This window comes from Penaeus chinensis, chromosome 9, assembly GCF_019202785.1.
Source record: "Penaeus chinensis breed Huanghai No. 1 chromosome 9, ASM1920278v2, whole genome shotgun sequence".
Classification (NCBI taxonomy): Eukaryota; Metazoa; Arthropoda; class Malacostraca; order Decapoda; family Penaeidae; genus Penaeus; species Penaeus chinensis.
The window spans coordinates 10,164,751-10,187,250 of NC_061827.1; the positions used below are offsets into that span (position 1 = coordinate 10,164,751).

Sequence of the window (22,500 nt, forward strand, 5' to 3'; positions counted from 1 at the left end):
ACATTTAGAACCCCATTTTCAACCCCAATAACATATCCATCCTGTGAGCACCTCGCACCATCTCGGCCGTGTCAACAAGCAAAATGTTTACCTTCTTCTTCATCTGCCTCTTCTCTCTTGCTCTGGCGAAGGAGGTCGTCAGCAGATCGTAGACGGAGGGATCGTACAAGGTAGTGTCTTGGAAGCAGCCGTAAATAAACATCCTTTCTCCACGATTTGCATCTGCTCTACAGCCGGATTAGGCCGCGGGAACAAGGGCGAAGGGAGCCTCTTTGCCCTCTCTTTGTGCAATGGTTTATCCTCGACATGACACCCGGCTGGGGATTGTTTATTCCCGCGTCAGACCCATGGTTGATGTGGCCATTGTCGTGCCTTCGTGCCACACAATCCGCGGAGACAATTGCACACCTTCAGATCGCCGTTTTACAGAGCCTCCAAATCGCAACATCTGCTCGTTGCTGGATCTAATGGATGTGAGTTATCCCATTAAATTTGTCGCCGTAGCGGAGTTAAAGCTATTCGAATTAAGGTGCTTGCTGTTTAAGGATTTATAGAGATGAACATTTTCCCCATACAAATTAAGTAGGTTTTGAATCATCGTGTAATTATTTTACTTTTTATATTTTACCGATGTCTCTGAAACACATTATTAATATGTAAATCCAATTAACAAAATAGGTTTACTTAGAACGATGAGAAAAAGATACGAAATCAGAATCGGTTCCAGACCAGGAGGTAAAATTCAATATTCAGAATAAACGTATTGCAGTTTCTGTTTTCTTTCTGTTATCATATCAGCAAACCACTGGGATTAAATCCATTCGAATGCGAGGTAAGAAATTCGTAAACAGAAGACACACAGTCAGGAAACTCAACAAAAATATTTACAGTCTTACCTACAAATTACTCAGATTCGCAAAATTGAATCACTGACCATGAGTATGCAAATCACGCTGAGTTTTCTCCCAACACGATATCAGCAACGTTATCGCGCATCACCCGTGCATCCCACAAGACCGTGTAACACGCTCACGCCTCGGCAATCACAGATAAGGCTTCAGTCTCAGCCCAGCGCCTCAGGGGATCTTCCGATACGAATTCCTCTCCAGCCGAGGCGATTTACCCGGGGTGATTAAAGTGATTTGTTCATCCATAGATCAGCGCAAGTGTTCATTTACGTCGAAGTGGGAACTGCCCGGTCGCGAGGGATTGACGGTTAGGGTGAGGAGACCCGCCGGCATCGTGTGTCGTTTGCGGCGGGATACGGTGGCAAACAAACACAAATTAAAGTCAAGATGGGTCAAAATATTTTTTTAAGTATGAGGATAAAATTTTAGAAATGGAAGTAAATCGGAAATGATAAAACAAAAGTGGGAGAACGAAAGAGGGAAATAGGGGAAGTCGCGGGAAAACTCGAATCACAAGGCCTGCGGTTACGTCGACGGTCCTGCGGTCGAGGAGCCGTCCGGAGTTTGATCCCAGTCCGCCCAAAAGAAACAGACACGGGATCGAACCGCAATGGGGAGTGTCAGATCATTTAAACAGGAGATCCGTGGAGTTAGATCTTGTGTAGTTAGCTCAGGTGGCTAACGGGGCAAGGAGATCAAGGAGACGAGTTGGAACGAATTGGATGGAAGATCAGATTGACGTGGATAAAAGTCCAGATGGGAAGGACTTCAAGGTAAGAGGGACATTAGAATGAAAGATAAGGAAATGACAGTAGGTATTAAGAGAAATATGAAACAGATTGTTACAAGTCCCTCCGATGCCAAAACTTTCTACGTCAGAGAGAGAGAGAAAAAAAGCAGCTAATGATTAACGATATAATCTCAATTTTTCTCTTCCATTTCCGGTCTCTTCATCTTTATGATCGATGTTTTGCTCATTTCATTTCTCTTATCTCATTTCCGTTTGTTTTTTCCCTTTCCTTTTCATTGATCTATTTTCCTTCGTGGGTTTCAGAAGTTAAAGAAATTCCTTAACGCAAGCTTACTCGCCAACGTTTAAAATAGTAATTGTAAATGGACTTAAGCGGAATACATCACATACTTGTACTTCAATGCAGACATAACTATTCTTTTAGTATCGCCATTATTCTTAAAATCATCGTGATTCTTATCAACAAAAGTCTTACATAATCCTTTGGGTTCATTTGACCGTGTAGGTATTTTGCTCTGCGTATACAGTCTTCGACGCTATCACAGTAATCATCATTGTCTTTGATGTCGACTGATTATAGATAGCATTTGCGATATAGTCGTTACAGTAACGATACGCATGACAGTAAGAACGTTATCCCCTTGTTATTATTTTCTCTCATGATTGAGATCAAAGATGTTTGAAGGCTTCGGTATGCGCGAGAAAGGGCAAGGAAAGGGCAAACATAAAAAGAAAAGCAAAAAATGATATAGATAAATACATAGATAGATAGCTGGAGAGAGAGAGAGAGAGAGAGAGAGAGAGAGAGAGAGAGAGAGAGAGAGAGAGAGAGAGAGAGAGAGAGAGAGAGAGAGGGAGGGAGGGGGGGGGGGACACAGACACAGACAGACTGACTGACTGACGGATGGACGAACAAACAGACAGACAGAGACAGAGACATAGATTGAGAGAGAAGGGAGTGGTTGGAGCGGGGAACAGGGAAATAATTAACACAAAGGTATTCGTACTGTAAATCTTGAGTATTTGTCCTGTTGCGTAATTTATAAAGCTTTCCTTAATAGCTTACACAACTGACTGGCAGGATTTGAAAAGAGAAGGAAATTTGTTACCACAAATATATTGCTCTCCACAAAAAGTTGCGAATGTATATTTTATTCTATAAACGTTGTTAACATTGTTTCACAGTCGACAGCTATTGCTTCAATAACAATAACAGTTCCTAAAGGACGAGTTTTCGCCACCACAAGTTTTTCCCACCTGTTGCCAATTACCCTGACACTATGCAGGTGAGAGCCTCCGCAGCCTCTACATTCCCCAGTAATAATTCTACACATTCCAAGCGGGTGAGTGTTGGCAAGGTTAGCACTCCTGGTTATGAGGAGGACTTCCCTTCCTTCTGTTGGCTTGTTACTGTTCGTTATTTTGGACTGCTGGTTACTGTTATCTGTTGTTCAGTTGCTGTTGTCCCTTGCTTCTGTTGGGACGTACCGCTGTCGGTGGTGGGAGGCGGAATGAGATACTGAATGTTGCTGGTGATTTCATAACAGTTTTATGACTGTGTCGTAAGATTTTTTTTTTTTTTTTAATCCAAGTGATGTTAGTAATGATAGCCATGCTGCTGCGATGTTGGCAATGGTCGTTGTTTACGGGACTGGGTGTTTTTGTTTTGTGCTTGTGCATGACCTAGTAATGCTGCGGTCGCCATAAGAATACGTTGCTTGAATGTAATCGTTCTCGTCGTGTTATAAGCGTTATATCCGTAAACATTTTTTTAAATCCTCATTTACTTGTTTTGACATTTCATTATATGCATTCGATATCAACGCTCTCTTTGCATGGTGATCTTTTAAAATATTGTTTATATACCATGTTCGTATTTTTTTTATTTTTTTTTACAATGCTTGTATTGGTCAACGCCTTGCCGGTGGCGACGTTGAGTGTTTGTAGTATGTCAGCCACCACAATAGTTGGAGTAGTACGCTTATTGTACAGCCATCAGATACCAAAGACAGAGCATTTGTGAACGGTTTGGTCAGCTCACGGGCGTCGTGGCTACAACGCGGGCGCAGTGGCCAGGGCGCGGGCGGCGGGGGCAGAGTAGGCCGCAGCGGTGTCGCGGGGCTGGCGAGGTTCCGTCACCAACCGCACTATTCCTGGTCTGGCGCCCGGCCACGTGGTGCCACCAGGCCGCCCGCGGGCATATTTCCTCGGGAATAGTAAACCTATCATAAGCGTGGGCGTAGGCGTGTGGGGAGAGAAGCGAGCTTAGGCGTAGTCCTCTTCCTCCCCATTCCTGGTGCTTCACATGGTGGCTAGGCCTTCCGGAGCGCCAGGGAACCACGACCCCGTTAGCGACAACATCGTGGCTGCGTGTTGAGTCGCTACTGCGGGTGCCAGCGGGCCGTCGGTGCCGCCCGGGATTGCCAGCCATTCAGTGCCGGGGTCATCGGTGGTGTGAGTAGATACAGAGGACGGAGGAGCACCTGTACCAACCCACACGCCCGCCGCGTTACCGCTGTCACTCGTGGGCGCGCATACTGGACGCAGCCACCCAGCCAGTGTGTGTTCGCCGCGGCCTCCGTGCGCATCTCCGTGACATTGTGTCGTTTGGTGATTAGTGATTAAAAGAAAAAAAAGTTGATGATAGTGAGAAAAAAGTGGTATGAATTTAGTATAGTATTAAATTATATATTATTTCAACGGAACTGTGTATTAGATCTTCGGTGAAAAGTGTGAATAAGAAGAACCGATGTGATCAAAAGTGCATTTCACCAGAAAAGTGGAAAGAATATTTTGTTTTAATTTACAGATTTTTTTTCCGGCTGAATGAGAAATTTATATTCTTCTCTGTATTATCAGAATATATATTGATTTTCATTCACCTGCTAGCATAAATAGGCTGTGGATCTTTTGGTAACTTTCTAAAAGTTTTTTCTAAGGTGATTTCCTCGTCTGAGATGGAAAGATCACAGAAGACAGTCTTTCTTTCTTTTCTTCTCTTTACTTCTTTTAGTCAGTCGCCCTTGTTTTCATACTCCAGACACGAAAGCCTCGAAACATGAAATAAAAACCAAAACACTATTTCCCTCAGTCTTTGCACCTCATAACATCCAATACGTACTAACTTCCATATTCACGACGGTAGAAACGGTTCTTAAAAGAGCCAGAGTCCTTTGTGATGCAAATCTTGAGTCCTCTGGGAAGTCTTGGGGGGATTACCTGTGTCTTCTGTACAGTCCCGGCGGCGTCGACTGATGGTGCACTTGTAGAGGGAAAAAACTCACTCGCTATTTTCTCTGGTTGGTCTATTGGCCTTACTATTGTGTGTATGTGTCTAAAATAGGGAGAGAAGAAGTGGATAGACGTATGGATAAAGAGTAAAGTCTAAAGTAACAATTCCAAAAGCTGGGGAATATGTTCAGAAAAGTACCTACGTTAAAAAAAAGATCCCTATCGTTCTGTGAGTGAGGTAGTCTCAGGTAGCTCTTTTTACTCCCTTTTTTATCGCCTTAGCCGATGCACGCACGTGTTTATACAAGACAGTGAATCAGCTGTGGCCACGGGCTGTTTATCCCGTTCATTGTTCAATCGGTTTCTTGAAGCAGCTCGACAGGAACCTTTTACGAAGCGATTAGTGAGGGCAATAGAATCAAATGTGGGTACGAGCTGTTGTTCAGGTTCATGGTTCAATAAGTTAATCAGTTCCTTGAAGCAGCTCGACAGGAACGTTTTAAGCAGCGTTTGGCGAAGAAGTTGTAGAATCCTTCTCGGCAATTACGTGCGAAGTGATGTTGTTTATCGCCATGGAACGACTGAGGCTCTCATGTACAGCTAGCGGGTTCAGGCGCTACTGGTTAGTTCTTCTTATGCCTGTATTAAATGTAATCTTTTACGAGGTGTAGTCCTTACGTTACCCCCAGCGATAACGTAACTATTGTTTTACAGGACATTTACGTGCAGGCTTCCTTCCAAATTGAACTGAGAAACGAAGGGGAATGTCTGTGAAGTGGAGAGACTATTAACTTCAAAATCTAGTTTATGTTCGTTTATCGCTTTCATCTCCATCTCATCAACAAAATAATGGTAGATAAATAATACTTATTTAAACTCGGGATTCTTTTTTAGTCGCTTTCTTAAGCCTCCTGTTTGTTCGTCTTGAAGGCCTGTTTGACCCTCATTTTTTTCATGCCTCGAAGTGTTGTCTTTAGATCCCCGAGCAAGCTAGTTCCCCCCTCCCCCTCACCTTCCTTTCCCCTCCCCTCCCCTTTACCTCTCCTATCCCCTCCTCCCCCCCTTTCCTCTCCTTCTCTTCCCTCCTCATGGTGAGCAATGTGTTTCTTCTCTGACCTTACCTCGTCTGTTGCCTTACTCACCTCGCCCATGAGTCTCTCCCTCCGCTCTTACCATTTAGAAGAATTTCCCTTGCGAATCGACCTATAAACAACACTTGTTTACCGCCCCGAGTCGCGGCCTGTTCTCTCCTCTCTCCTCCTCCCCTCCAACCTACCTCCTCTTCCTTCCCTTCCCACCTGTCTCCCTCCTCCCACCGCCCCTCCAACCTCCACCCCCTCCTCCTCCGCCCACCCTCCCCCTCTCTTCCTCCCCCAGCACGGAGCCAACACACAACCCTTTTACACGCCATGCACATAGATCATTCTTTAACAATGTTTGCACCGGTTCGTCTCCATAACTAACTTTTACTGCCCTCACTTCCCTCCCCTTAACCTCAGGCTGACAGGTTCTTATCTCCCCTCGGCGCGTCCTCTCGGCCCCGTCCAATAACACGTTCGTTATTTGTTGGCATTTCATTTCAGTTTCGTTTTTTTTTTGTTTTTTTTTTTTGGGGGGGGGGCTTCTTATTTTGGTTAATTTGCATTTGTTTGTTTTTTTCGTTGGTTGTTTATTCGTGTGATGATCCGTGTATTTATTGATCTATTTACTCGTCTTTTCGCTTGTTTATATTATTTGTCAAATTATTTCCACTTTTTATATTTCCTTGAGGATTTGTTCATTTATAAGTTCACATATCCATTTGTCTATTAAACATTTTCTGCCATGATATTTTCCTAGTTTCTTTTTTTCCCCTAAATCATATAGTATACTCCATTCTCCTTATATTTTCTGCTCCATTTTCCTCGGAATTTGCGGCTTCAGTTTTACCTTTTAGCGTTTCTCCTGTTTCATCTTAACGTTCTTTGTCCATCCGTTTCTTGTTTACATTCCGTTTTCTTTCATGTACCATTTTCCGTTTTCTGTTTGTATTTCTAAGAATGTAGGAGCTAGTGACTAATGAAACTTACTCGGTGGCAGAACCGGTACTTCTAATGAATATTACTCACTGGTTTAGTTTTAAGTCATTATAAAGAAGATTACTCACGGATATAGTTGAGTAATTTTAATTAAAATTGTTCATTGGTAGAGTTGGGTAATTTTGACAAAAAATACTCATTGGTACGGTTGGATATGTTCAATGAAAATTACTCATTGGCTACAGTTGGATACCCTTAATGTAAATTGTTCATAGGTATACTGAGTAATTTTGAAAGAAATTAGTCAATGGTTTTCTGTATATGGTTTCTATGTTCTGTTACTCTCAGATTCATCACAAGTCTCTTAATCGTTTTATCCTATGAAACGAAATTCACTTTCCTTCGCTGTTTCTTATTAACGTTTCATTTGATTTTTTCGTTGGTTACTTGTCTCAGTAATTGCTCGTTTCTTACTCGTTCCTCTGTTTATAACTTCCACCATTCTTTTTCATTAGTTCCAGTCTATAAGTTTTCACTAATTATCTTTCGCTCTTTTCTCCTTTTCCGATTTCCCGTTTTCCCTTTCCGATTTTCTTTCCCTTTCCTTTTTCTTTGCTCTCCTCTTCTCCCTCTCATTCACACCCTTCCTCTCCTACATCCTCTCTCTGTCCCTCCATTCTTCCTCTTACTCTCATACTCACTCATCATCGGTCTATCTCTCACTCTTCTCAAACATCCGTCATTCTTGTTCGTCGTTTGAGTTGTGTCCTTCCTTAGTCACGGGCCATAAAGCGATTTAGTGTAAAAACTCGAGTTATGCCGCGAAGCCTCTAGCTGTTCAGATCGACTTCTTCGATGGCCGACTTAAGAGACAACCGGAGAATTATGATCAGTTCTGGACTCTGGAGACGATTTGTTTTCGTTTTTTTCTTATTTCACCTGTATCCCTCTGGTGCATGGTGCCAATTCTCGGAGCGCTGGTATACTTTTTTCGACGACTCCCTTTTAAACCGAAAAAACATAACTTGTAACTTACTGATCTGAAAGTCTGTGTCACAGAACCGACGTCGAACTAATGACTTCGCGATGATAGGCTGACAAGCTGATGGATGCGACCTTCGGCGTGTCGGAACAAAGTACTCAAACTTTCGAGAATTCCTATAGAACGTCTTCCAACGCTGTTGTTGCTGACATCAAAGAGGTATTTGTTTTAAAACAAAAGGGGAACCGTAATCGAATCTGGCCGTGTTTACCTTGTGTAGGGACGGCAGGCTTTACTTTAATCCCCCAGGACGTCCGAGCCACGATCAGCACGTGGGGCCCAGCGCGCGCGGAGGCGGAAGATAAACGCGCGTGTCAAATGCGAATGCGCAATTAACTTACACTTTTGTTATTTTCAATCGAAACATGGCACAGGAGTCTATAATAGTAAGAGTAATCATGTTACAGTTAGTGTGTAGTGCCACGAGAATGTTGGGAGTACCCAATGGCAGGCAGTGATGGGGACGGCTGTGTTGGCAAGGCATCCACTCCAAATACCAACACTTGCTGCTCTAAGGACGCCAAGACGACAACTGTTCATTCGTTGTCCAAGCTGTCTCAGGCACAGCCAGGTGTTTCAAATTAGAGAACAATGATACTCGTGATTCGAGACACATGTAACTTTGATGAAAAGGTTGTTATTCTTCGAACGGTCTAGCGATTTATGAGAACGGTCTGGCACTATGCAGACCCTTAGTGAATTGTTCTTGGCCACCCATAAATGTGTAGTATCGTATTTTATGTGTGGTTTTGTTTTTAATCAGGGAATACAGAAGAATTAAAGAGCAGTGTTTGTAGTTCAGTACAAGATAAATTGGTAGCTGAAGAAATATGAAGTGATGCAGTTTAGTGCAGCTATAACAGAAGTGGACTGATGTAAATTAGGTTTTATTGTCACTTTGTACATCTTCATCTGTCATTTGGTAACCTGAATGAAAGCAATGAATAGACAATGCAACTCAGTTAGTGTGTTTAGATGAAACACGCGCACTTGAGTGCTTCTTGTGGGTGTTCAGTGGGCGTGGGAAGAACTTCAGGATGTCCGGCGGGCGGCGGCTGGACTGGCGCGGGTCGTCCGGGTCCCTGTGGGGCCGCGGCCGTGACCACGGGAGCGGAACGGACAATTTGGACCTGCTGAACGGCGCCCGTCACATAGTGCCCCCCTCAGGCGATGGGCGGAGCGCCACCCACGGCCGCCCGCGCCGCAAAGGGCTGCGCAAGCGCTTCCTGTCCCTGACGGAGGGCCTCACCAACTTCCTCTCCGGCGACAAGAAGGAGAAGGAGCCGGTCAAGCGCTCCGCCTTCCGTCCCTTCGACCATTCCACCGACCTCGACGTCGACCTCGTGAGCGGCTACTGCTCCGACTACAGCTCCGACTGCCGGACGGAGTACCGGCGTAAAAATAGCAACTCCAGCGTGTCTTCCTTCAAGCGCAGCATGTCGCCGTGGTCGGGCCCCGTGAACGGCCGCAGCGGAGGCCAGCTGGTAGGCGGCGCGGCCACTCAGAGCGGCCCCTTGGCCAGCGCCAAGCCCCAGGGCCCCGTGAAAGCACCGCCCAGCCCGCCGCCCCGCCGCTACTCACTCTGGGCCATGGATGTCCAGTACGACCACTACTTCTTCCCAGACCCGCTACGATCCAACGCCCCCGTCAGCTACGTCCCGCCCCCATCTCCGGCCGTCAAGCCGCCCCCGCCGCCCCCACCCATCCGCTACTTCAATCTGGCCCCGCCCGTATCTTCCTCCATGAGTCGCCAAACCTCCCCGCGCCCCTACCAGCCCCCGTCCCCTTCCGTGGCGAGGCTCCTGTCAGCCAAGCGGGCGTGCTCTCCGCCCTCGCCCCGCTCTCACAGTCCCTTCAGGGGCGGCACACCCCCTACACCCAGGGTCTCCACGCCCTTGGGCTCCCCGATATTGCGAGGGCGCAGTAAATCTGACAGTCGAACCGAGTCATCGCGGGCGGGGTCGGAGAACCGCGGACACGACTCAAGGGCGGCCTGGTACCGCAGGAAATCCCAAGCAAGAAAGCGAGCGCAATCACGTTAGTATATTTGCATGCCAACAACAGTCCATTTAAGGCGCCGCCGCAATTTTAAACTAATCTTATTTGCGTAAGTGGCGCCTTGTGTTGTACATCATGCTACAATTCTTTCATTAAAGAAAAATATATAACTCCACAAAATTACATAATACTAATGAGGATTTAGATAACTGTTGTCTCTTTACATATATGAAAGGGATATCTTGTACATGTCGCCTTTGGGAAATAAAGACACAAGACATACACCTTTATTGTTTCCATAATGAGAGAGAGAGAGAGAGAGAGAGAGAGAGAGAGAGAGAGAGAGAGAGAGAGAGAGAGAGAGAGAGAGAGAGAGAGAGAGAGAGAGAGAGAGAGAGAGATAGAAAGAGTGTGAGTTAGAGACAGACAGACAGACAAGAAGAGAGATGCAGAGACAGAGACAGAGACAGACAGAGAGAAAAAAGTGAGGGAGCAAAAAAAAGACATCAGAAAAAATTAAAATGATTATGACTGACATTGTGTCCAAGGAATGTCATGGCACATCACATTTCTCACTCAGTTCACAATTAACATTACATTTTAGTTTCGATGGTGACGTAGCTCTGCATGACAGTCCTTTCTGCATGACTGCCAGCGCATGATATCAAAAGGAATACCAATGACAGGTAGAGCCCTATTTTCGAAATTTATATAACTTCGACGCAAAATCTACGACGTCTGCTGCTCGACTCGACCGTTATTCTCAACGTAAAAGGCTCTCAGAGTCGTTTTCGGTGACGTGGCTAGAGTCTTGGCGTTAACGTACGATCCATTATGTCTGAGCAACCTCGCTATCTCAAAGTTCCCCATCTTTGACGCCAGGAATGAAAGTCTCGGCATAAACCAAAAGGCTGATCGTATCTCAAGCGCTGTTTAAATGCCATCTTTTCCCGAGTTTCCGTTCTCTCTCTCTTTCTTTCTTTCTTTCTTTCTTTCTTTCTCTCTCTCTCTCTCTCTCTCTCTCTCTCTCTCTCTCTCTCTCTCTCTCTCTCTCTCTCTCTCTCTCTCTCTCTCTTTCTTTCTCTCTCTCTCTCTCTTCCTTTCTATTCCTCTCTTTTCCTCTCCTCCCTCATCCCTCCTCCCTCCCTCCTCCCCCTCCTCCCTTTCTCCTTCCTCCTCTCTCTTTCCTTCTAGCCCCCCCTCCTTTCTCTCTCTCTCTTTCTCTCTCTCTCTCTCTCTCTCTCTCTCTCTCTCTCTCTCTCTCTCTCTCTCTCTCTCTCTCTCTCTCTCTCTCTCTCTCTCTCCCTCCCTCCCTCCCTCCCTCTCTCTCTCTCTCTCTCTCTCTCTCTCTCTCTCTCTCTCTCTCTCTCTCCCTCCCTCCCTCCCTCCCTCCCTCCCTCCCTCCCTCTCTCTCTCTCTCTCTCTCTCTCATTTTTTCCCAACATTCGCGTCCTGATCTTTATTTGATCGGAACCATTTCAAGGATTCCAATGCAATACTCAAATTTCGTGGTTTGGAGAACGCGATAAGGGCGAGCTCGGAGCCACTGGCATTTCGTTTTTTTTTGTTTTTTTTCTATCTTTCTGTTTTTTCTTTTGTTTTTGATTTGTTTGTTTATTTAGACATGTTTACATTTATTTCGTTTATTTTATTTAACATATAATCGCGTCTTTCTCTTTCTCTCTCTTACACCCTTTTTTTTTTTTTTTTTTTTTTTTTTTAACCCTGTTCCTCGATTTCTATTAACTTCTCTTCCTCTTCCTCCATTCTTTTGTCAGGAATATTACGAAGCACTAAAGTAGAAATATGCATACAAATGTGAGAAAGTCTATAAACACTATATTCCAAAATTAAATCGTATTTAAACCGAGGCGGCGAAAAGTATCTTAAAATACCCTTCGGTTTTACTATTTAGGAATTCGAATAGGATGTTTACCATTTTCATTTCATATAGATCTAAGGTAAACAGAGATAACAAACATAAAGAAACATTAGGGATGAAACGAAAAATCTGTTTTTATTCATATCTTAAATTAGCCATTTTATATATTCATTTATACTTTGATGACAACTTGCTTATTGTTTCAAATCGATGATCGACAAATGACAAGACAAGACACACACAATTTTTTTTTACAGTTGGCCTCCTGTCATATTCTCCATAAGTCGTTTCTTTGATGTAACCCCTTGTCACATAGGCCTTGAGTTAATGAAGATGTTAATTACCAAATCGCCGGGATAAATATTTCTAAAAGGGAGTATTGAAACGGAAGTCATGGCTGTGTGATTCAAGAATTTCTAATTAAATAGTTATATACTCTTTGAGTCGGCTGTTTACCCATACTTTGGCAATGTGTTAGCCAATAAAGTTTATATATATTCTCTCTCTCTCTCCCTCTCTCTCTCTCTCTCTCTCTCTCTCTCTCTCTCTCTCTCTCTCTCTCTCTCTCTCTCTCTCTCTCTCTCTCTCTCTATCTCTATCTATCTATCTATCTATCTATCTATCTCTATCTATCTATCTCTATCTATCTATCTGTCTCTTTTTCTCCCCCCCCCCCTCTCTCTCTCTCTCTCTCTCTCTCTCTCTCTCTCTCTCTCTCTCTCTCTCTCTCTCTCTCTCTCTCTCTCTCTCTCTCTCTCTCTCTCTCTCTCACTTTCTCACTTTCTCTCTCTCTTTCTTTCTCTCTGTGTCTCCCTCTCGTTCTCTGAAGTAAGAAACACCATCAACCACACTTAACCACTAAGTACCAAAACATAATATAAGAAACAGCTCTCAACCCCACTAATCATACCCACACACCGAGAGGGGCCCGTAGTCTTCCACATATACACAATCTTCCTCGCAAAACATACGAGGAGACGGCGCTGACAAACAGGTGTAGAGGAATAAATCATCGCCGATGTACCCTTTATGTTGTTGTGAAGATAGTGTGAGTTTACCCGTCTATGTTGGGTGGATAGAGTTTGAGTTCGTCTCTCTATGTTGGTCAGGAGATGAAGTGAAATGTTCCGTCTCTGTTGGTTAGGAGATGAAGTGAGTTTGTTTCCCCCATTGCTGGTAGGGAGATGACGTGAATTAACCATTCTATATTGATGGAGAGATGGAGAGTTAATTTACCCTCTATGTTGTTAGTTAGGTGAGGTGAGTTTACCCCACTGATTGGAAGATGAAGTGAATCTATCCTCTATGTTGATGGAAATATGAAGTTAAATAACCCTCAATGTTGAGCGGGAGATAAAATTAGTTTATATTTTATGTTAGGCGGGAGATGGAGTTCAAGAAAGAGGTGGGTGGGCGCCAGCATCATGTACCTGTCCATCCCGTCCCTTAAAGAGTCGTAAAACCAGTTAAAATTCCCTACTTGGCACCGTGCTATGTCTGTTGGCATTCGTGGATTTATTTGGTTCACGATGCGAGCAGGCAAGAAGGGATATTATTTGTTTTTGCGTGATTCCGTAGGCATGTTTTGACTTGTTTAGATGTACGTGTTTATACTGAAGACTATGTCTGTGCGTACCTGAGTAAATAAGGATGTAAGTAAATTTATGCATATGTATATGGGTTTGGTTTGGTTTTATGGGTATCTGCTGTCCGCGCACGGAAGTGGGGTTATATATTTTTTTCACTGATGTGTAAAGTTTTGTATGTTTGGTTTTCTATTATTATACTGTTTATAGAATTAAATGGACACTTTGACAGCTGCATATTTTTACTGTCTTATACATTTTTATCGTATTTACTATCTGCCCTACCAAAAAGTAAATTCGTACTATAACTACACTATTGTTCCTTTTTATTTCCCGTGCAGTTCCTCCTCATCTGCTCTCCTTTATCAACCATACAATCCCTCTTCAACTACCAGACAATCTTTCTTTCTTTTTTTATAAAAGATGCAGTTCTTATTCATCTACCAGACAGTCCGTTTCTATATAATATGTATTGCTCTCTCTCTCTCTCTCTCTCATTCTTTCATTTTTATTCTATATATATTTTTTTCGTTTACCTGACAGTTCCTCGCCGGTTAGCATACCGATCCTCTTCGTCTACCAGACAGTTAGTCCCTTTTCATCTACTAATAGTATCTCTTCATCTGCCAAAATGTTTCGTCATATACTATACAATTCCTCTTCACTACACAGAATCTCTTTATCAACCACATAGTTATTCTTCAATCGCCACAGTTTCTGGTCACAGCCATTTTCAAGCCACACTAATATAAGCAGGACAATGGTAAAAAGTGCAGGTTACGATGAACCAACTTTGATGACACTGTCCTTGTGGCATTTTGTGATAATTTCTTTTATGTTGTAGATTTAACACGCTAAACGTTAAACAGTTCACGTGGTGGCTTTGTTTGGAGAATTTTAAACTGCTGAATATGTGCTCCGCATGCGGTGCCAACATGCGGCTTCCACCAACGTTGTGTCAAACCATTAGTGCCTTGCCAGCTGGACCTTAATGAGTGAAACGGTTGCCTCTCTTCACCTCCTCTCCCCCTCCTCTCTACTGTTCATAATTAGCTCTGGGAACGCTGGATATAACGGGTCCTTCTACTGTATTCATGCCCTAGATCTCGCTCGCTCGCTCGCTTATTCTCTCTCTCTCTCTCTCTCTCTCTCTCTCTCTCTCTCTCTCTCTCTCTCTCTCTCTCTCTCTCTCTCTCTCTCTCTCTCTCTCTCTCTCTCTCTCTCTCAAGACACCGATAATTCTATTTCAACCGTCCTCTCTCCTCTTCCCCCAGCGGTGCAAGGGAGCGGGTGCGTGTTGGGCCGAACAGTGGACGTGGTGTTAGAGAAGGAGGAAGGAAGCTTCGGGTTCACGGTTCGAGGCGGTTCGTCCCACGATGCTACGAAGACCCGCCCGCTCGTCATCACCCACGTCAGGCCAGGGGGACCCGCTGACAGGTGAGTTTCGCAAGATTGTTTGTTTCTTTAAGATTTTCTGTTTCGAAATAGGTTTGTCGGTTATTTGTATTATGTGGAGCATTTTCTGGAATAAGTATATATAATGGACAAATTACCTGCGCGATAACCCTGTATAAACTGCCTTTGTAAAGTCAGTTACTGTAACTTTAAATAGCACCATATTTTTAATGTGTCGCTCTATTTCTAACACGGAAATTTCGACTGTCCGGTTGCAAAGGATATTAGCTTCATACAGCTTTGTGGATTCCCAGGAGTGTTCCCAAGGTTATTAACTGGAGTAATAGGACTTAGTTTCATAAACAATTACCCATTTTCTAATTTGATTTACTCATTGCTTAGTTTGCACTAGTTATCCATATGCTATTTTGTTTCTGAAATTACCCGTTTTGCTGTTGGTTCTTCAGTATATGCGTCATAAAGAAAATAATCGCTTTAATTCCGTTTTTATCTATTTATTCCAACATTCTGTCTTCTCTTCCACGCAGGGAGGGCACAATCAAAGCCGGGGACCGCCTGGTGACAGTGGACGGCCGAGACCTCACGCGGTGCTCTCTCACCGAAGCCCAGGAAACACTCCGCCGGATCGAGCGCTCTGCCACGCTCACCGTCGAGTAAGTTGCCTTGGGGACAATGTAAAAAATGTGCTTGGTCAGCTGTTTCTGTTTCACTATGCATAGACATTAAAATCATCATAAATGGTAATGATAATGATAGAAATAGTGATAATGATAGTAATAATAATTGTTATTATTATTATAATTATGGTGATGGTGATGGTGATGATGATGATGATGATGATGATGATGATGATGATGATGATGATGATGATGATGATGATGATGATGATGATGATGATAATAATAATGCTAATAACTAGACATAATGAGAGATCCATATGATACCAATGCAAATACTTCCACTTTTAATCTGAAATATGACTGATTTTTAAAAATATTACAATCAGGATTCCCCCAAAATACTTTCCTTCAACCCCCCCCCCCCTTCCTTCGCAGGTATGACGTGTCGGTGATGGAGAACGTGCGATCGTCGGGCGGGCCGTTGCTCGTGGAGATCGAACGTGCCCCGGGGACGTCCTTGGGCATCACCCTCACGCACGCACACCCAGACCCCAACGCCATCATCATCGAGACGATTAGGACGGCCAGCATCGCCGAGAGGTATGTGCTCAGGAATAGTTTTTTTCTTTTTCTTGTTTTAACAGACTACTTTTGAAGAAAAAAAAAGGGGGGGTGTCTTAAGCCCATTTGAACGACTTCTTTTTTTGGTCCACGGGGGTAAATTCGCGTATTATTTCGACTGGAAACGATTGTGTGTGTGTGTGTATATATATATATATATATAAACACACATATACATATATATATACACACATATACACACACACACACACACATATATATATATATATATATATATATACACACACACACACATATGCATACATATATATATATATATATATATATATATATATATATATATATATATATATATATATAACTTTCTCGAAAGGTATTCAGCCACAGTAGAATATCTTACTTCGATAAGAAAATGTCAGTGGTAGGATCAAAACATAGTTTTTATGGTAAATTCACGCGTTATTGAGGAACAGTATACATATAAATTTGATGAATAAAAGGTGTAATAAGTAATGTGACCTATTATTACGACTGGATCGGAAGGCAATCGATTGTAGGCAGAAATCTAGGGGTATACCTCATCAAGTTTCAGAAAACAGTATACCAGGATTAAATTATAGATTATCCAAGTAAATTACAGATACTTTCAAAATTTTCGACTTTCAGTTAAGATAGGCAGTAAGTGTAAATTTAAGGTAAAAAATATTTTACCGGTAACTGCACATATGAATTTAGTTTTAATAATTATGGCGGTGATAACAATATTGTTGGTAATAATAACTATTTTTGAATAGTTTAATACCGATAATAACGATGCAGATAATAATAATAATACTGATGATAATGATAATGCTGCTGCTGATGATAATGATAATGATAATGACATTAATAATGGTAATGGGAATGAATTTGGTAATTGTATTGAAAATGAGAATGATGACGTTGATGATGATAATAATGATAATGATAATGAAAATGATGATGATGACAGGTGAAACATGACATTAATCACAGGCGAAATATGACATCAGTTACATACAATCTGTCCACAAATACCAACAGATGCGGTGCTCTCTGCGTGAACGACATAGTGGCAGCCATCGATGGAACAAGACTGGATCAGCTGACTGTTGCTGAAGCTGCGCAGTTACTGAAAACAGCATCGGGTTCACACATTACTCTCGAGATCATCCCGACTCCGGCCTCTCAGCCCAGAATGACCTTCAGGAGAGGTGAGATTTAGCGTGAGAGGGAGGGATGGAGGGTGAGTGGGAGGGATGGAGGGTGAGAGGGAGGGATGGAGGGTGAGAGGGAGGGATGGAGGGTGAGAGGGAGGGATGGAGGGTGAGTGGGAGGGATGGAGATGAAGGGTGAGAGAGAGGAAGGATGGGAAGAAGGGAAGGAGGGAGGGAGTTAGGGAGGCTGGAAGGGAAGAAGGGAGAGAAAGAGGGAAGGAGGGTGAGTGGGATGGATGGATGGAGGGAGAGATGAAGGGAGGGAAAGAGGGCAGGAGGCAAGGGGGGGTGGGAGGCAAGGCATGGGGAGTGAAGGAGGGAGGGAAGTTAAGGGTAAGGAAGAATGGAAGGAAAGAATTATGGATGGTAGAATAAATTAATTGTGAAAAAATGCAAGAAAAGCGTATGAAGGAGAATAGAAAACTTCAAAGCACAAACTATGCATTTGGCGCTCAAATACATTTTATTGAAGATTTAATCAGATACATCGCTTTCGCTATGAAGATACCATGAAGGGAAATGAGGAGAGAGAGATTTTGGAAAGAATGGAGGGATGTAGGGATGTACAGGAGCCGGGAGAAAAGGAAGGTAGGAGAGGAATGAGCTAGAAAGAGAGATAAGAGTGAGAGGAAGGAGAGAGACAAACCGTGCATGTAAGCGTGTGTGTGCATGCTTGTGCATTCTTTTATTCCGAGCAAAGATCCAGAAACCAGACGGAGAAATTCTGTATTACAGGCGGGGGCGTGGCATTCCCACACCTATATGGCATCGCAGGAAGCAGCAGCGGCTACATGAGCGGCGGCGGCAGCGGGGGCTACATGTCCGGGGGGTCGAGCTATAATACGTTGGCTTCGCAGCGACCTAGGTCAGCGGCCGCGCGAAGGGTCAACCGCCGCACCAGACCCAATGACCGCACGGAAACAGGTGATTGGCCGAACTTTTGGTCTGTATATTATCTCCCGATTTTATTACTAGATTTAGATTCACACACTTACTCCCCTCTCCCTACTTTACATATAAACTTTGGACGCTGAAGCATATCTTTTCCCATACACAGGATCCGTCTCGTCCCACACCACCGGAGGCAGCGTGGGTGGAGTTGGAGTGTGTCATCAGGAGTGTCTGACCGTCACCCTCGTAGTTGAAGGACGAGGCTACGGGATAGTGTTCCGGCCTCCACCTCATCCTTCAGACCCGGACACTTCGCTGCCAGTCATCGCAGCCATAGATCCTGGTGGACCGGCAGACAAGTAAGCAGTGAATGCCATCGTTCAGTGTAATTCGTTTGTAGGGTTTTATAGACGTGTTTCCTGAACTTACACACACACACACACACACACACACACACACACACACACACACACACACACACACACACACACACACACACACACACACACACACACACACACACATACACACACACACACACACACACACACACACACACACACACACACACACACACACACACACACACACACACACACACGTGTGTGTATATACATATATATATATATATATATATATATATATATATATGTATGTATGTGTGTGTGTGTGTGTGTGTGTGTGTGTGTGTGTGTATGTATATATGTATATATGTAAGTATATATGTATTATGTATTTATATATGATACTCTCACTCTCTCTCTTTCTCTCTCTCTCTCTCTCTCTCTCTCTATATATATATATATATATATATATATATATATATATATATGTATGTATGTATGTATGTATGTATGTATGTAAGACAAGTTATACTTAGTTTTCTCTTATAACTTTAAGGAAGTAAGGAACGAGAATATTACAATTCCTTTCCCTTTACAGGTGCAGTGTGATATGCGTAGGTGACCGTCTGATGGGCGTGAATGGGCGTAGCGTAGCTGGTCTCGGAGTGAGCGAAGTGACGCAGATGGTTGCTAATTCTCGGCCAACTGTTACCCTTGATGTCGAGTTTGACGTTGCTGATTCAGTTGTTCCTTCCTCTGGAACATTTGCAGTGAAGTTAGCAAAGAGACACAATGGCCTTGGAATTACACTGACTGGTAAATACTTGTATTTGTTTTGCATGTGGTGTTTTTGTAATCACACCTTTTTTGGTTACATATATCGTTAATATTTAATTACAATATGAAAAGGAGGATAGACTAGACAGTTAATCCTCATATAAAACATAAATATTCTAGTAAATCACCAGTGAATAAATATAAGCATTTACGGCACTTACTAATGGTCTCAAATCATGTAAATAAAGCAGGACGGCGAGGGGGATCCGGTGAACCCCTTTTGATCAGCGAAGTCGTGCGTGGCTCCCCTGCCCATCGGTCGGGCACTATGCAACCTGGCGACCGTCTCCTTGCCATTGACTCTACACGATTAGAGCACCTCACCTTGGAGGATGCTAGGGCCATCCTTCAGTGCTGTGATGATATTGTGACTCTACGAGTTCAGAAAGATGAACTGTATTCAGGTCTGTGTTGTATGCTTGCTATAAAAGTATACTAGACAATCTCATGGTAATTACAAAAGTCCACTATACTGTGTTTTGATATGGGTACAACGAAAGTTGAAAGTAATGCATGTCTTAGCAATATTTAGTTTAAAGAGTTATATATTTGTAATCCTGTGCAAGTTTATATATCAATAGATTAGTAATACAGTGTTCAGATCTAATAGAAACTGTACACCTTACACAGAGGAGAGCGGTAGTCTAGTGGTATACACAGTAGAGCTGGTCCGACACGGGGGCGCCCTTGGGATAACCATCTCGGGAAGCGAAGAGCCGTTTGATCCCATTTACATTGCGGGTCTTGCTCCAGGTATGAGTCTCCTTTTTCTATGAGGATATTCTCACATTCTTTTGTGTTTGAAATATTCCAGTGCATGAAAATTTATTTAAGACTACACTTTTTTTTAATCTTTATTATGTTGGCTGCAGTGGTAAGATGTTGATATCTTATTGATTATTATTACAAAGGAACAATAAAGAGCACATAGTACTTTCCCAACAGACTTTGAGTGTTTTACTTTTATGAATAATTATTTTCTGGAAAAAAAAAAATCAGGGCATATATATATTTCTTACCATCAGTTTGTTTATGACCATCACATGTTTGTACAGGTGGGTTAGCAGACCGAACTGGTGCCATACATATAGGTGATCGCCTTCTTGCAATTAATGGTGCCTCTCTACGAGGGAAGCCTCTCAGTGAAGCTATATTGATGCTCCAGAATTCTGGTGATACAGTCACATTGAAGATTTCACGGCCTAGGGATTCAGGTATTTATTTCTAAGCTGATGCACTCCCTTTATAAAGAAAAAAATGTTTATTTGTGCTGTGATCATTTTTCGGAACCTTATTAACAATTACTTACCAGCATATATCTAAATAAAAAGGAATTAAACTCCTCATTATATACTGTTTTAACGCATAAGTTAAAGTGACTTATTCATAATAATAAGGCGGAAAATATTCATAAAGGTTGTCAATTAACTGCCTCCTAACACCAAACCCTGCATAGGTGTTCCAAGTGAAGAGCTGACACGAGAAGACTGGATGGGACGTTTTGGTCCTGCAATCCCATCTGTGGACTCGGCAGTAGAGTCCTGGGACAGTTCTGGCATGGACCCTCCTCCTCCTGGCTCTACTCCAGCATTATCTAAAAGGGATTCTGGATCTGATATTGTCTTTAGATCAGGTAGGGATCTGGCTTGATTATGAATGTCTTACAAAAGTAGAGACAGGATGTTATGTGTTTGCGTTTTCCTCCCTTGCTTCGCCCTTTATGAATGTATTATTTTATTTTGTGGAGAGATATGTGTATAGAAAAATCATGTCTTTTATAAGGAATCCAGTTTCTTTCATATGGTACATTTAAATTGTATTTCTTCTTTTAAAGAATTTCAACATTTAAATTAATTTTTTAATAAGGTTAAGGTAAAGATCAGTCTGTCATTGCATAAATTATCACATACCATATACTAATACAAAGTATGTATTTGGCATGTTGTAAAACATTTTACACATACTGTCTTTCCAGATTGTGGCAGTACAGTCAGACGAAGAGCTGGAGTCGATGGCCGTGAAGAAGTTAGCATTAGCAATGCAGGTGATGCAGATGGTGTAGAGGGATCAACAAGAACAGAGGAAGAAGTCAGAGACGCTTGGCGTTCTCCGTCTCCCCCACCGTCAATTGATAGTGGGCAGTCAGGTATGCGAATTGGTCATATGGATATTTATGCCAGTTACCAGTGGTATGGCTTCTGGATATTGTCTTCATTCATCTTTAATGAATTGTTAAGGGTTTCTTGCAGTTCAGGTTCATTGTTGTTGCCGTTGTATGACATACAGAGTTACAGATGACAGAAGACAATTATTGGTATATGTTATTGCTTTTAAATGCTTATTTAACCCTTTGCAGTATATTCATGTGCAGCTTGTGCTTGTGTTGGTATAGTAGAATGCATAAACCTAAAAAACACTTTTTTTCATTCTATGATTCTGTGATTTAGATTTTGCCATGATTTGTTGTTTTAATATATGATAGATTCTTTTTTTCTTTTGCAGAAAATTTTCTCTATCATTTTGATATTTTTCAATCTGCTTAATATGATTTTAAGACCTTTTTTAGTGTGTAAAATATAGTTTCTATTGTAATAAGTCCTGGGAATGCATGAGAATATGCTGAGTATTATCTTTGGTAATATCACTGCAAAGGCATAAATCATATCAGCCTTTGCAAAGATTTTATCATTTTAATACTTATGAAATATTAAACCCTTATATTTCAATTATTAGAAACATCCCCTCTGTCTGGGGTGTGAATAGAATGTAGAGTTTGTAAGGCTTAAGGCATGTTATTTATGGCCCACCAGAAGATAAAACGGATTGGGACAAGATGATTGCTGACCTCAACCAGATAAGTGAGAGTTGCGGTCTTCGAGATCATCGTCAGTCTCCGACGATACTTCTACCCCATGGACATACAGGTGAACCTGCTGTTGTTATGCTAAACATTTTTTTTTTCTTTTTTTTTTTTTTTTTTACTTCTTTTAAGTTCAAGGTTGATATGGTATCATGGTACTGGTATGAAATCATTATTCAAAATTTGCTGTTTTTTTTTTTTTTATCTTATAAGTAGAGAATAAACTTGATTGAATTTTTGTAGCTCTTGGATGATATTAAAAATTAGAATGTATTCATAGGTATACAGCAATACAAAAG

At 42.4% G+C, this 22,500-nt stretch overlaps 1 protein-coding gene across 10 annotated transcripts in view; it reads left to right on the forward strand.

The window, feature by feature from the left end:
• LOC125028603 (glutamate receptor-interacting protein 2-like) overlaps nucleotides 1-22,500 on the forward strand; it is a 249,679-nt gene that overhangs the window by 224,686 nt on the left and 2,493 nt on the right. For 6 of the 10 annotated variants that reach the window (XM_047618067.1, XM_047618062.1, XM_047618069.1 and 3 more), the window contains 13 exons: nucleotides 14,691-14,853; nucleotides 15,360-15,485; nucleotides 15,888-16,052; nucleotides 17,097-17,266; nucleotides 18,005-18,193; nucleotides 18,327-18,519; nucleotides 19,103-19,320; nucleotides 19,530-19,745; nucleotides 19,972-20,094; nucleotides 20,397-20,555; nucleotides 20,798-20,974; nucleotides 21,317-21,487; nucleotides 22,152-22,265. In XM_047618067.1, the coding sequence (XP_047474023.1) occupies nucleotides 14,691-14,853; nucleotides 15,360-15,485; nucleotides 15,888-16,052; nucleotides 17,097-17,266; nucleotides 18,005-18,193; nucleotides 18,327-18,519; nucleotides 19,103-19,320; nucleotides 19,530-19,745; nucleotides 19,972-20,094; nucleotides 20,397-20,555; nucleotides 20,798-20,974; nucleotides 21,317-21,487; nucleotides 22,152-22,265 (2,184 nt within the window). Of the gene's footprint in view, nucleotides 1-4,154; nucleotides 4,320-8,713; nucleotides 9,988-14,690; nucleotides 14,854-15,359; nucleotides 15,486-15,887; nucleotides 16,053-17,096; nucleotides 17,267-18,004; nucleotides 18,194-18,326; nucleotides 18,520-19,102; nucleotides 19,321-19,529; nucleotides 19,746-19,971; nucleotides 20,095-20,396; nucleotides 20,556-20,797; nucleotides 20,975-21,316; nucleotides 21,488-22,151; nucleotides 22,266-22,500 lie in introns of those variants that run through there. The other 4 variants (XM_047618064.1, XM_047618063.1, XM_047618065.1 and 1 more) reach the window with 4 other exon arrangements.